The following is a 14,158-nucleotide window of genomic DNA, read 5'->3' on the forward strand; positions in this document are numbered from 1 at the left end:
TCCATGTATACATCCCCTTTTATGGCCCCTAATTGGCCCTACTCCTCCTTTTCTTCTTTTCATATCTTTTCTGAACACCTTGTAGCCAGGAATAGTTAAAGCCCAGTCCTGCCCTGCCCTTGAGTCAGGTCTCTGTTATCGCCACAACATCCTATTTCTGCACATCAATCTTAGGAACATAGAAAAATGAGTTGGCCATTCAGCCCCTTGAGCATGTTTTGTCATTCAGTTAGATCATGGCTCATCTGTACCTGAACTCCATTTGGAACTTATACCCATGCCCAACAAAAATCTACTAATCTCTGTTTAAAAACTTCAATTGCCATCATCTTTAGCAGAATTTTGGGGAGAGTGTTTCAGATCTCCACTGGCCTTTGTGTGAAGAAGTGCTTCCTGACACCACCGATGAATGGCTTAGCTCTAATTTTAATGTTATGACCCCTTTTATCTGTACTGCCCCACCAAAAGAAATAGAATAGATAGAGAGAAACTATGTTAACTCCTTTAATCATTTTAAAATACTTCAATTAGATCACCCTCTTAATCTTCTATACTTAAGGGCATGTGAGACTAGTCTCTGCAACCTGTCTCTATACTTGAAGCGTTATAGCCCCTGGATCATTTTGGTGAAGCTGTAATGTGCACCGCCATTCTGCCACTGCCCACCCCCACCCCCCCCAAACTCAAAAAGGCCAATATGGTTTTTGAGGTGCGATGTCCATAAGTGAGCACAGTACTCTAGATGTGCTCCAACCAGAGTTTTACACAACTGTAACGTAACTTTCACCCCCATTGTATTCAAGCTCTCCTGAGGAAAAGGCTAACATTCTGTTGATTTTTTTTGTAGCTTGCTTATGGGGAAAAATGTGGACAATGCCCATGATCGATTTTAATGCTGCTTTATATATGTAAGTTGAAATTTTTCATGGGGTTTTCTGTGAAAGCTGGTTTACATAAAAATTTGCAGTGGCACATGTATGCCATGTGTAACTTGTCTTTGTCCAGTTGGGGATTATATAGCTTAATTGATGACTACTTCCTGGGCTTCCTTAACCGTGTTCTAGAGATTTGTTCTGACAACGGGGATTAACATGGCCCTCATGCCCCCAACAATCCTCTGTCCTAAAATTGCTAATACTGCTAGATTGTGTAGAACGCAGTAATTAAAGTGACCTATCTTGTAGGGACTTTATGAAGGTTAATACAGTTTGAAGAATGACAAACCACAATGACTCCCATCCATTCCTCTTGGGCTTTGTTGGTTTGGCTCAGTTTATAGTTGAATATATAGGGATATAAGGAAAGAAGCTTGAGTTTATATAGCAAAGCTTTTCGCAACTTGATGTCTCATTGCTCCCCAGCCGCTGAACTATTTCTGAAGCGTAAAGCAGCAGCCAGTTTGTGCATGGCAGTGAGGTAAACAATCAGATAATCTCTCTTAATGGTTGAGGAACCAATGTCAGTCTGGACAAGAGACTTCCTGTGCTTTTTGAGTAGTATCATGGGAACTTTAACGTCCATCTGAATCTAGGGGTGTCAGTTATCATCTCATCTATGAAACCTCACCTCTGACCATGTAGCTCTCTTTCAATACTGCACTGGAGTGTTAGCCTAGATGCTTTGAAGTGGTACTTGAACTTAACCTTCTGACCCAGAGATGACCACTGAGTCAAAGCTGACACTTCAGAAGTAGTTCCAAATTAGTGCAGGACAAAAAGAAAACACATTTTCCCCCATAAGTAATAAAGATTGGACTAATTTCTTCATGGCTGTTAATTTGAAGAATGACACAGCTTCAGAGTAGTTAATTTTGCTGTTACTTTGTGCAAGTGTATGTCTGTAAAACATGTCTGTAAGTATTCAGTGAATAAGTAGCTGTTTAAAGAAAAACTCCCTTAGTAAAACCACAAACCCCATGACTTAACCTAAAGAAATGTCAAGAATCTTATTTTTATAACAGTAATTCAGAATCGAGGCACATTGATCGAATGGACCAAGTGAACTTTTTGGCAAATTTATAGGCTATTAATGTTGTGGATCTGTAATATGGTTACCTCTTAACTGCCCTCTGAAATGGCCTAGCAAGCCACTCAATTCAAGGGCAGTTAAGGATGGGCAGTGAATCCTGGCCTTGCCAGCAACGCTCACTTCCCATGGAAGAATAAAGAAGGAAAAAGATTTGGGTTGAGAACGAATCAACTGCATGGAATAAGATCTGGTTCCTACTGTTTGGTTCCACATATAACCTGTAAGATTTTCATGGGAGGTGCTGTGGTTCCAAGCATATTACTAAATGTGTGAGAAGATAATTGATTTACAAGTGGCCAGAGGGGAAAGTTGGAGGAATGGTAAAGGTGTGGCTCTCTAAGAGGAGGAAAGTAATAACATGAAACTAAAATCATCTTTCTGCCCTGAACCAATACCTCTGGATATCTCAAACAAAAACAGAATTACCTGGAAAAACTCAGCAGGTCTGGCAGCATCGGCGGAGAAGAAAAGAGTTGACCTTTCGAGTCCTCATGACCCTTCGACAGAACTTGAGTTCGAGTCCAAGAAAGAGTTGAAATGATTTCAACTCTTTCTTGGACTCGAACTCAAGTTCTGTCGAAGGGTCATGAGGACTCGAAACGTCAACTCTTTTCTTCTCCGCCGATGCTGCCAGACCTGCTGAGTTTTTCCAGGTAATTCTGTTTTTGTTTTGGATTTCCAGCATCCGCAGTTTTTTTGTTTTTACCTCTGGGTATCTCCATGGATCTAAATTGAAACATGAGCTCATCTAAAATTCTACTATCTATAGCCTTTTCTGCTCACCCAACAATTTTTCCCCATTTACTTAGGCGTGCACCTGGTCCCTCATTGCCTGCAATTTAAAGCGTTCAACTTTGGGTTGAATCCCTTCAAGGATATTTCCCTCCTCAAATCTATAACCTCATTCCAGGTCGCCAATCCCCCTCAAATCTATGATTCCTGCAACTGTTGCCTCTGTACATTCATCAACCTTCCCTTCTCTACATCATTAACAACCATGCCTTCAGCCCCCTCGACCCATACCCTGGACTTCAATTGCTTAAACCTCTCTGCCTTTATGCCATTCTCCTTTTAAAATACTCATTAAAAACTCACCTTTGAACAAACGTTTGGTCAGTCCTCATATCATTTTTGTTGGCTTGACATCCACCGAAGGAACTTAAATCATTTTTTCACATCAAAGTTGCTATAGGTTTTCATATACCTTATCTGAGCATTGCCATTCCACCATAGCTCTGATTGACCTTTCCTATTGTGAAGCTAACTAACATTCAGTTGCCCATCGGCTGTGCATTCTCTGATTTGATAAAGCTTCACAATTTCCCGAAGCTGAAGACTTCTATACCTATATCTACATCAGTGGTTCTCAAATACTTTCAGCCATGGACCACTTAGGTGGAGCAAAAGAACTATTGACCACCTACTGGTCTACCCCACCTGTTTTTACTTGCCACTTCAAAAAAAAATGCATCAGAATTAATAGGTACTTGAGGAATGCTGAAGAAAGAGATGTTGAAGCTTTTGCACTCATCAGGACACTTCTCAAGAATACCAATATAAGGGGAAAACTGATCATCTTAAAATGGTTGTCAGCGTAATTTTTAGCACACAGGATTATTTAGCAAATGTCCAATCGCAAAATCACATCTAATGTTGGACACTGTTGAGTTTTGCAAGCACGGGCTGGTTGGGTACGGTCTGTACCTTGCCCGTTGTGAACAGTGGCTGGGACATGCTGTTTGATATGATCTGCCAGTCTTTGGGGCGTACGGCCTACATTCCTAGCATCATGGAGCACTGACATTCATATACCACATTACTCGTGATAAGCAAAATATCTTTTTGATGGCAGCATCCTGTCAGTGGCGAATACCACTTCAAGCCAAAAAGACGTTCTGTCTATCACAAGTGAGTAATGTGGTAAGACATAAATCCTTTTTATGAAACTATGCTATTACTTGGATTTATGAGGAATTGTGTTGGCATGTGGGAGCCGTTCTGGTTGTGTGACATCAAGCAAGAGATGGAGAAGCGACTTTTGACGCGTTCTCTTGTAAGGCCTCAGCCATGTCATTATGTGTCAATGATTTGCATTTTAGACCACTGTGCAGACAAACTGGAGGAACCTTGTGGACCAGTTTCCAGACCACACTAAGAACCTTTTCGGTAAACCATTACAAACGCACTGAGAAAATTCACTTTGTTTTGCCTTTCTGTGGGCATTGCCAAAGGAGGTTAGCATTTTTTTTTTGAAAGGGTCTATTTTTCAATGTAGCTTGATCAATTTAGAAGATTTGGTGGAAGATTTGAAACTGAGGGAGGATTTAAACAAACTTGACAGGAGGATAGGAACTGGGAAGTAGCAGAGAGGGAAAACAAGGTGCACAAAGAATTAGGAGAGACAGATGGCCCTAGAGTAAGGTATTAGTTGTGCCCAATGCAAGAGAAAATGCAAAAAGGTCTAAATTGAGTTTGCTGTGAATTTATCTGAATGTATGGAGTGTGGTTAAAAAAGGTTGGTCAGCTGCAAGTGCATGTAGCCATCCGGGACTATGAACTTGTGACAATAATGGAGACCTGGCTCAAAAATGAGCAGGACTGGGCACTAAGTATTCCTGGATACAAGGTGTCCAGGAAAGCTAGGGAAAGAAAAAGGTGGTGGCAGTATTGATTAAAGAAAATAGTGCAGTGCCATAGAAAAACAGAGAGCACGTCCTGGAGGGATCAAAGGCAGAATCTATTTGGTTAGAGTTAAACAATAGAAGCACCATTACATCGCTGGGTGTATTGTATTGGCCACCAGCTACTGGGAAAGATGTAGAGGAACAAATTTACAAGCAAATTACCGAGTTGCAAAAACTACAGAGTAATTATAATCAGGGACATTGGAATTCCTGCACAAATGACAACTGATGCTGGATCAATTGTTAATTTTAAAACAGATAATTGATTTTTGTTGGACAAACTTATCAAGGGATATGAAGCATAAGTGTTTTTTTTATTCATTTAAGGGATGTGGGCTTCGCTGGCTGGACCAGCATTTATTGCCCAGCCTTGTTGCCCTCGAGAAGGTGGTGGTGAGATGTCATCTTGAACCGCTGCAGTCCATGTGGTGTGGGTACACCCACAGTGCTGTTAGGGAGTTCCAGGATTTTGACCCAGCAACAGTGAAGGAACAGAGATATATTTCCAGGTCAGGATGGTGAGTGACTTAGAGGAGAACTTTGGTGTTCCCATCTATCTGCTGCCCTTGTCCTTCTAGATGGCAGTGGTCATGGGTTTGGAATGTGCTGTCGAAGGAACCTTGGTGAATTCCTGCAGTGCATCTAATAGATGGTACACACCGCTGCTACTGTGCATTGGTGGTCGAGGGAGTGAATGTTTGTGGATGTGGTGCCATTCAAGCAGGGGCTGCTTTGTCCTGGATGGTGTCAAGCTTCTTGTGTTGAGAGCTGCATTCATCCAGGCAAGTGGGGCGTATTCCAACACACCTGACTTGTGCCTTGTACGTGGTGGACAAGTTTAGGGGAGTCAGGTGGTGGGTTACTTCTCACACAATTCCTAACCTCAGACCTGCTCTTGTAGCCACAGTATTTATATGGCTAGTCCAGTTCAGTTTCTAACCCCCAGCATGTTGTTAGTGGGGAATTCAGTGATGGTAATGCCATTGAGCCTCAAGGGGCAATGGTTGGATTCTCTTTTGGAGAAGGTCATTGCCTGGCACTTGTGTGGCGCGAATGTTACTTGATACTTGTCAGCCCAAATCTGGCTATTTTCCAATTCTTGCTCCATTTGGACATGGACTGCTTCAGTATCTGAGGACTTGCAAATGGCACTGAAATTATGCAATCATCGGCGAATATCCCCACCTCTGACCTTCTTTTGAAGCAGCTGAAGATGGTTGGGCCTAGGACACTACCCTGAGGATCTCCTGCAGTGATGCCTTGGAGCTGAAATGACTGACCTCCAACAACCATAACCATCTTCCTTTGTGCTAGGTATGATTCCAACCAGCAGCGAGTTTTCCCCGATTCCCATTGACTCCAGTTTTGCTAGGGCTCCTTGCAAATGGCGTTAAGGTGTATGGGATTAGGCCATAGATCACCCATAATCTCATTGAATAGCAAAATAGCCTGGAGGGGTGAAATAGCCTATTCCCCCACCGCAGATTCTGGGGTTAAGAATATTTGTTTGTTTCTACCTGCTATGCTAGATGGCTTGATCTTTGACTTGGCATTGCAATTTGATTTTTCTTTTAGGTACCTACTTTTCTTTTGGGTAACTTTGTTCTATCCAGGTTTCATTAAAAATGAAAAATCAGATGTTCTCATGTGCTAAACTTAAATGTAAGATTTTTTGTTTTCTCAATGAAGGGCCAATAAGTACATTTCTCTGGGAATTGTGCTTTGCGTTCAGGTTAATAGGTCAAATATAATTTGGGAACAGTAAATTATGCATTCTATCTCACAACTGAATTGCACCTGTAAAGTATGAATCTTGATGAGATTTTAATTCCATATTTTGTGAACTGTTATAAGTCCTTTACAACCCTAAATTAAAAGATGTACCAAATTGTGAATGACCTTGAGTGGATCTTGTTGAATGAGGTGTTTACCTTGTTCAATTAGAAAAATATTGTAACGCAGATGAATGTGTTCAATAATTGTGGTTTGTCCCATATGAGCCAGTGTTGTATGTTGTAAATGTTTTCCAACATTATTGATTCCACTACCAAGGTGCTAGGAATGGCATCAATACTAAAAGTGGTCATAGTCTCTCGTAAGATTGATAATTTAGAGCCCTTGTGTGGATAGATTTAACATCTTTAAATTTAATCCTTAGATATAACTCATTTCAGTTTTATAATAGTTTCCATGCATAACTGGTTCAAGATGCATATTTAAGTATTCCTTCACCAACTTCTTGAATTTGGCTTTGAGGAATTTCATAAACTCCAATTTTCCTTGGCCGGTAAAGATGAAATCCAATGAATTTTTATTTTAAAAATGTTATTTTAACATTTATTGACCTTCTAATAAATACTTTGTAAAAAATCAGTGTGACAATTATCTTTCTAAGCATATGTATTGTTGTTAAAAGACTTGGCATATTGCTATGGATCTGCTAAGAAAAGAAGCACCTTGTGCCAGTGTACTTGGTGATGCTCTAATTCTTCATTTCAAAATGCTGCCATCACTTAAACCATTTGTCAGCACCAGCACTTCATCCCAATGTTCCATAACTCAATACTGTCCATCCACATTGAAAGATTAGAAGGACTAAATCAATAATCAAGCTTGTTTTGATTTGTGAGGTCATAATGCAGATATTTCATCAAAACAAACACATCATAACACATTATTGAAATTTGAGCACCAATGCTGGTGTATTATTTTCTATAAAAACCTACACTGTTTATATAGAGATTAGTTCGGTAGTCCTTGATTTAGATTCAAATCAGTGAAACTTCCAAAATGATAGACATGGGTGTTTTAAAAGAAACAGTACAAAGGAGTAAACTTGTGTATTTTGAGGGCCTTCCTGGCAACTTGGTGATAAGAGTGCTCACCAGGAGAGAAGGAATTCTTACTCCCAAGTTTTGTTGGAAATTTATACTTGGCTTGGAAGTCGCTGTGCCTTTGTTGCTCAAATGTGCCTCTCAGTAGGTTGACCGAGGGAAATTTTGGCAGCTACAGAAAATCCTCCAGTCTGCTTTGCATTAGTTGAGTGCGAGATTTAGTGAGGTGGGGAAGGGTATGGTATAATTAGGAGGGAATGATGTTTTTTTTTCCCTCCATTACAAGAAAATCCTATAGTCTAGTTTGCTGCATAACACTGCAGAATACAAAGGTCCTAAATTTAATCCTGGATTAGTACTGAATTATCTCCACTCAGGTGCTGCAATTAGCTCAACCCTTCAAGACTAAGAGGAGGAAAAATCAACCAGGGTCTTGGCTGCAGATCATTATCTAGTGACCCCTGTTAGAAGTGTGTTAAGAATGGTGAACTGAGTAACTTTAGAAAAGCAAGGGGTTAAAAAATTATTGCAGTTAATATTTGTGTGCTGTAATAATTCTGAAACTATAGAGTTTTAAAATCTAAACTTTAATAAGTTTAATGTCCAATAAAGGATATGAAGTATTGAATTAGTTATGACCTAGACTACACTACTTGCAAAGGCAGTGGAAAGTTTAATTTTAGATGGAGAAATGGATATATTTGCAAAGGCAATGTTTGCATGGTTAAGTGGGAAAGCAAGACTAATTGAAGAGCTTTTCATGATGAGTCGAAAGGCCTTGTCCTATTCCGTAAAATTCTGTAGCCTTGTGGAAAATGTATAACTGTTACTATTTATCTTTCCCATCCTTCCTGGTTGTCATTTTTAGTATAGTGCTTTTACTTGCATTAAGAAATTGCATCTTTTATTTGCTGTATAATTTCAATACAACATTAAAGTTCCATGTGTGTGGTTGATGAAGCTATAATTTAGCAATCTCCAATTTCCTGCACCTTCATAGCAAGAGGAATAAGTTCTTTTTGTTGTCCCATTCAAATTTGTCTTTGCATGTTTAACATTTTAAATTATTGCCTCTAACTGTCATTAACTTCTATTCATTTGAAGATTTTTCACAAAATATTTGTTGGCAAAACCCATTTTAAAAGTTGTCCTTGGTTCAGGTGCTCCACACATCAGCAACAGATTACTGAAACTATATCTACTAAAAGGCTTAATAACATTGTAGAGAAATACTTTCAAAACACCATACTTGCTCTTTAATCTTGCCTGCACGAGGTTTTGAAAATGTTTTTCAATTTCTTGTTGGGCTCACCACTTGGATTATTTTGGGTGTCTCATGGAGCTGATGAATTTCTCCATTTAGTTAGCTTTTCAGAATTTGTGGAATATTTGAAGGGGAAATAATTTAGTTATTAGCTGGTCCCAATGCAGGGAAAGTAGTTCTGCAAGTTGAAGAAAATGGGACCTTTTATTTTACAAGATTACAAAATAAATTGTGATCAGAATGCCTTATGTTGAAGGTTTTGGTATGACACTTTGCTGGAAGTATTGGTAGACTGGGAGAGGAAGAAACTTTTTTGACCCTGGTTTGAGGGACTGGTAGACAGCAACCTTGTTGGAAAAGCTTGAGAGACTGCTGCAAAAAGGGGGAGGGACACATTTTTATTTTAAATGTTTTCTCCCTTTCAGTATTGAAATGTCAATTAACAAGTAGGGAGTAGCACTACTTGTGCAGTTGGGCATGGGACTTGGGAAATGTTGGATTTGGGTAGGTGAACAATGATTTTCATTGTTTTATTGTGGAGCATGGAGTAAACGGTAGCAATTCATGTTGCAATATGAGGGTTAAGCTTGTGCATAGTAAATAACCAAGAGTGAATATATGAGTGACAGGTGAACATTGTTATGTCAAATGATCAAGATGAGAGAGAAGGGCAATATGAAAACCTTTGAATTAATGGATAAAAGTTGCATGATTTGGAACAATTGGAATAATTTGAGAGACTGTTGTGCACATAAGATGTAAGCATAAGATTTCATTCAAGGCAATGATGGATGATTCATCAAAATGTTAGAAGCAGAGTTCCTGAAATGTATAACGAATGTCACGGTAAGTTGGGAATTTGGAACTTGTATAAATTTCAAAAAGAAGTGATATAAGGGTAATAGGTAGTAGTTTAATAAGTTGGGGTTTTTTGTGAATGAAGCATTTTGAATATGAGCAAATGAGCATTTCCAAAGTGAAGAATGTGTAGATCGAAGAGATGACATGGGACAAGGTTTGGAGGCAGATTATCTTGAGGAACATAGTAGTAATGCTTTCAGCACCAGAGTAGTTCATACAACCCAGAGATCAGATTAGCCTGTCTGGGTTAGAAATTGATATTGATCTAAGTCTAGCAGAACAGCCCAGGAGATATTTTAATTAGAGTGTTGAGAGAGTTTAAGGAAAGCCCAAAAAAACTGCTTTCTTTTCAAAATCTAGCAGGTGCCGTCTGGATGGGATAAGAGTGGAAAAAGAGCGGAAAGAGGACAACTGACAGTTTCAGCAGGGAGCCAAGAAGTATTAGAACATTTAGCTGGAGGGGCTGAAAGACCACTTGACATTCTTTTGTGTATACGATATACTATTTCTAAATAGCATTTTGTAGTGCTGGTAGCTTGTTGTCATAAACTGTTCATCTTAGAATTTGTATTTGCCTTATGCGGTTTTTTTTTAGGCTCAAATTTTTGATCCCTATTGGTCTAGAGAATCTAATAAAGAAAGTTGGCTAGCCTAGTACAGTTTGATGTCTAACTAGGATTCATAACAGTGCTAAAATAAATACTTTTTGCTATTTGCATCTGGTACTAAATGTGATACGTGTGGAGAATGTGAACTAAAGGATAAGCTGTGGTGCGCTTTTACAGTCAGTTGATTTTATCTTAATATTGCATATTGTGATTACAGTTGAGATTCATAACTTCCCTTGTTTTGTTTTAAAGGTTCCTTCATTTGAACAAAATTTAATGGCCATTTTTAATTAATATCATTAATGCTGTCTTTACCTTGATTATATTCAATATTTTGTATATTTGGGCTGAAGGGAAAATATGAAGTGTTAAGTGCCTACTTGTTTATCACAATTATTTTGAAGCATGCTTTGTGAAAAATGTCTCTTGTTTCTGGCATGCATTGTGGAGCAACAACCACTATGCAATAAGCTTCCATGGTAAGTTGATCAAATGCATTTTCTCTTTTTTTTTCCTAAAACTTATTGTTTGAGTGGAACCTTGACATTTCTTATTTTAAAGAGACTTATTTTTATGTTTGTCTACATGTATGATCCTCCATCAGCTTTTCACTACACCATGCCCCATGTTTACCCTTTTTTTTTCTAATTTTATGCACAGCACATGCTCTGAAATTTGGGGACTGAGTACACCTGGTACAGTAGATCAGTGGGATACAACAGGCCTTTACAGCTTTCCTGAGCAAACCAGGTGAATATACAGTCGCTAAAAGCTCTGTTCTTCCACACAGTGAGATGTTGGGATTAATTTGTGGGCATTTGAGAATTGTCAATGTTTGAATTCACTTTTGGTGTTTTTAGTTGTCTCTTTTTGTGGATTAAAAAAAAAGGCAAATAAAAACTGAGTGGTGGAAATACACAGCACATCAACATCGAAAAGAGGGTCTACACCCAAAATGTTAACCTATCTTTTTTTCTTTACAAATGCAGATGTGCCTGATGTGTACTTCCGGTATTTTGTTCTAAATCTGATTTTGTGACAAATCTTGTGTAATTTATAAGCCAAATAATAAGACATGTATTTGTATTTAAAAGGGCTAATCCCAATAGCTGTTTCTACATAACTTTCTGCTAATGACAGGTTAACTGTTCAAACAAAATAATGTTTACTAGGTTTCTAGTACTAGTATCAGTAATGGGAATATAATTTGAAAAGATGTTATCTAGATTATAGCTATGATAATGGACATAGTCCATGTTTTAAAAATTATTAAATGTTTTTAAATCTTTTACGAGCAGTGGGTAAGTCTGACAATAGCTGAGGATTTCTTGCATTGAGTTTTGACATGTACATAACTCTTCCTTGTGTGCTTGAGATTTTGATTATCCATATTCAAGCTATAAGTTACGACTTTCACATCAATGCTATTTTCAGGATCCTGACTTCAAGAAAAGCTTTGATCAGCCAGCACCTGTGGAGAGAGAAACAGAGTTAACGTTGCAGTTCTGATCTGAAGCGTTAACTCCGTTTCTCTCTCCACAGTTGCTGCCAGACCTGCTGAATATTTTTTCTTTATTGTAGATTTTCAACATCTGCAGTATTTTGCTTTTGTATTAGGCTTTGATTTAACATTTGATCCCTTTTGCTCAAATGTCACGTTCTATTAAAAATTCTAGGAGAGATTTAAAGACTGCTTCAGCTTGTACAGCTGATTAAATTGCAAACTAAAGCACCATGTAGTTGACCCACATGGCTCATTTGTACCCTACTGTCTCTCAATAAATAAGTAAACTACTGTATGCAGTCTTGGTCCTAATGTACATCAGCATTAACCTTCCTGCAAACCATTGCAGTCTGAAGAATTATCCTCAATGTGAGGAAAGATGTTAGATGAAGATTCTCCGAGATATTGCACTGGTATTATGTTGCTGGACTTTGCATTGAAAGCTTATTCCATTCTTATTCCACCAATCACCCATGCTGAATTATCACTTGTGTAACTAGTGCACCCTCTTCATTTTCACAAACATGCCCACATCCTGGACAGCAAAGTTAGTTATAGATATCCTTAATTTTTCTGTAGATTTTTCTTGCTCATATTAAATACTCAGCACAGGCAAGGATTTTTTGTATTGCCCATGTCGAGCATCATTCTGTCCTGATGTTGAAGGGACATATACTCCTAAAGAATTAATTCTTGAATTAACTGTCTAGTTATTGATAGGGTAGAAAAGCTATTGAGGATCATAATTTGTTCAATCATCTAAAATGACTTAAGTTTTTACAGTACCATTCTGAAGACTTTTAATGGATATTTTCATTTGTGTTCTGGATTATGTTTCACCAGGAAACATAATGATGTTGCTGAAAGTTTCTTTGTATCCTTTGCCCTCCTGTGCAGCTTTTTGTTGGGTGTTACAATTTCAAACCTGATTGTAACTCCGGGATTGTTAACCTTCATTCTTCAACAGTCTCAATTTATAAATTGATTTCAGAATGTTGATTACCTACCATGTGCGATTGCTGCCTACCATGTCTGATTGAGGCTTGATTAGAAATTTGATGCCAGGGCTTGCTTACACCAAAGAAATTTTTACCTGTGAATTATGCATGACCACATTAGTTGTTTAGTCATGCACATGATAAATCCTAATGGAACACTTCAGTGGCCAATTATGCTTTTTGTGCAGACAGTTCACACTGTCTGGCAAGTGCTTGCTTAATTAAATGCAAATATCAACAGACTCAACTTCATTCAGCCATACTTATAGAAAACAGTATAACATTTAGACTGCACTTAAAATTCAATAGATACAGCAGAGTTGTTTTTATTGAATGTACTTGCATTATTTGTTTTGATACCTTTATAACTAATATATTCCTGGGTTTCTTTTGAGTTTTGAAGAAAACATCTTCCTTTCAGGGAAGAGGCAAGCTGAGTCTCCTTTTACATTGAAATTACTCAAAAGATCATGCCTTCTGATGGAATATTGGAACTGATTATGCCCAGTGTGATGGCAGAGAAGGAAACCTGATTAGACTAATTCAAACATGGAGTTCCATTTAAGATGGGCACAGATTTGGGTCGAGGTAGGACAGCAATATGTTCAATAACTTTGTAGCAGAAAGGAAATTTGGAGATGGGAGGATAGTTTGAAAGGGCAAGAGGGATTAAACAGGGTTTTTGATGAGTGGAGATATGACAGCAAAAATGAGAGTGCATGGAACTAGAGGAAACCTATTGATATGCATAGAGAAACTGGCAGATAATCACACTATCCTCCACTCTGTTACTTCATCAAAGATCTTGATCAAGTTTGTCAAACATGATTTGCCTTTAACAAATCTACGCTGACTTGCATTTATTAACCTATTCCTCTCTAAATGCCAATTCATTTTGTCCTGTTATTGTCTACAAGTTTCTCCACCACTGATGTTAGTCCGGCTGCCCTGCAGTTGCCAGGTTTATAACTTCTGTTTTTCTTAAAATGGATGTAGTATTTGTGACATCTTTTGGTTATCTCCACCTATCACTGGTCCTCTATCCAGCTCTTCCTGTCCTACCACCCCCCTTAAACCAGCTTATATTTCGCCTCTCTTCTATTTTTACTTAGTCCTGTTGAAGGGTCATTCGGACTCGAAATGTTAACTGTGCTCTTAATCGCAGATGCTGCCAGACCTGCTGAGTTTTTCCAGGTATTTTTGTTTTGGTTTTGTAGTATTTGTAATCCTCCAGTCTTTTGGCACCAACTCCATATCCAAGGAGGATTTCCTTAATGACCTAGGATGCATCCCATCCAGGCTGGGTGACTTTTCTACTTTGAGGACTGCCATCTTTTAGCCCCTGGAATATTGTTACTGCTTCCTTCTTTACTGGTA

The 14,158-nt window shown here is 38.4% G+C and overlaps 1 protein-coding gene across 2 annotated transcripts in view; it reads left to right on the forward strand.

The window, feature by feature from the left end:
• Window positions 1–14,158, forward strand: part of smad2 (SMAD family member 2) — a 141,434-nt gene that overhangs the window by 54,589 nt on the left and 72,687 nt on the right. The window contains exon 2 of one of the 2 annotated variants that reach the window (XM_041187112.1): window positions 10,940–11,029. The exons of the other annotated variant lie outside the window; for it this stretch is intronic. Coding sequence (XP_041043046.1) covers window positions 10,940–11,029 — 90 coding nt within the window. The remainder of the gene's footprint in view (window positions 1–10,939; window positions 11,030–14,158) is intronic. 2 annotated transcript variants of the gene reach the window in all.

This window comes from Carcharodon carcharias, chromosome 1 (genome assembly GCF_017639515.1).
Source record: "Carcharodon carcharias isolate sCarCar2 chromosome 1, sCarCar2.pri, whole genome shotgun sequence".
Taxonomy (NCBI): Eukaryota; Metazoa; Chordata; class Chondrichthyes; order Lamniformes; family Lamnidae; genus Carcharodon; species Carcharodon carcharias.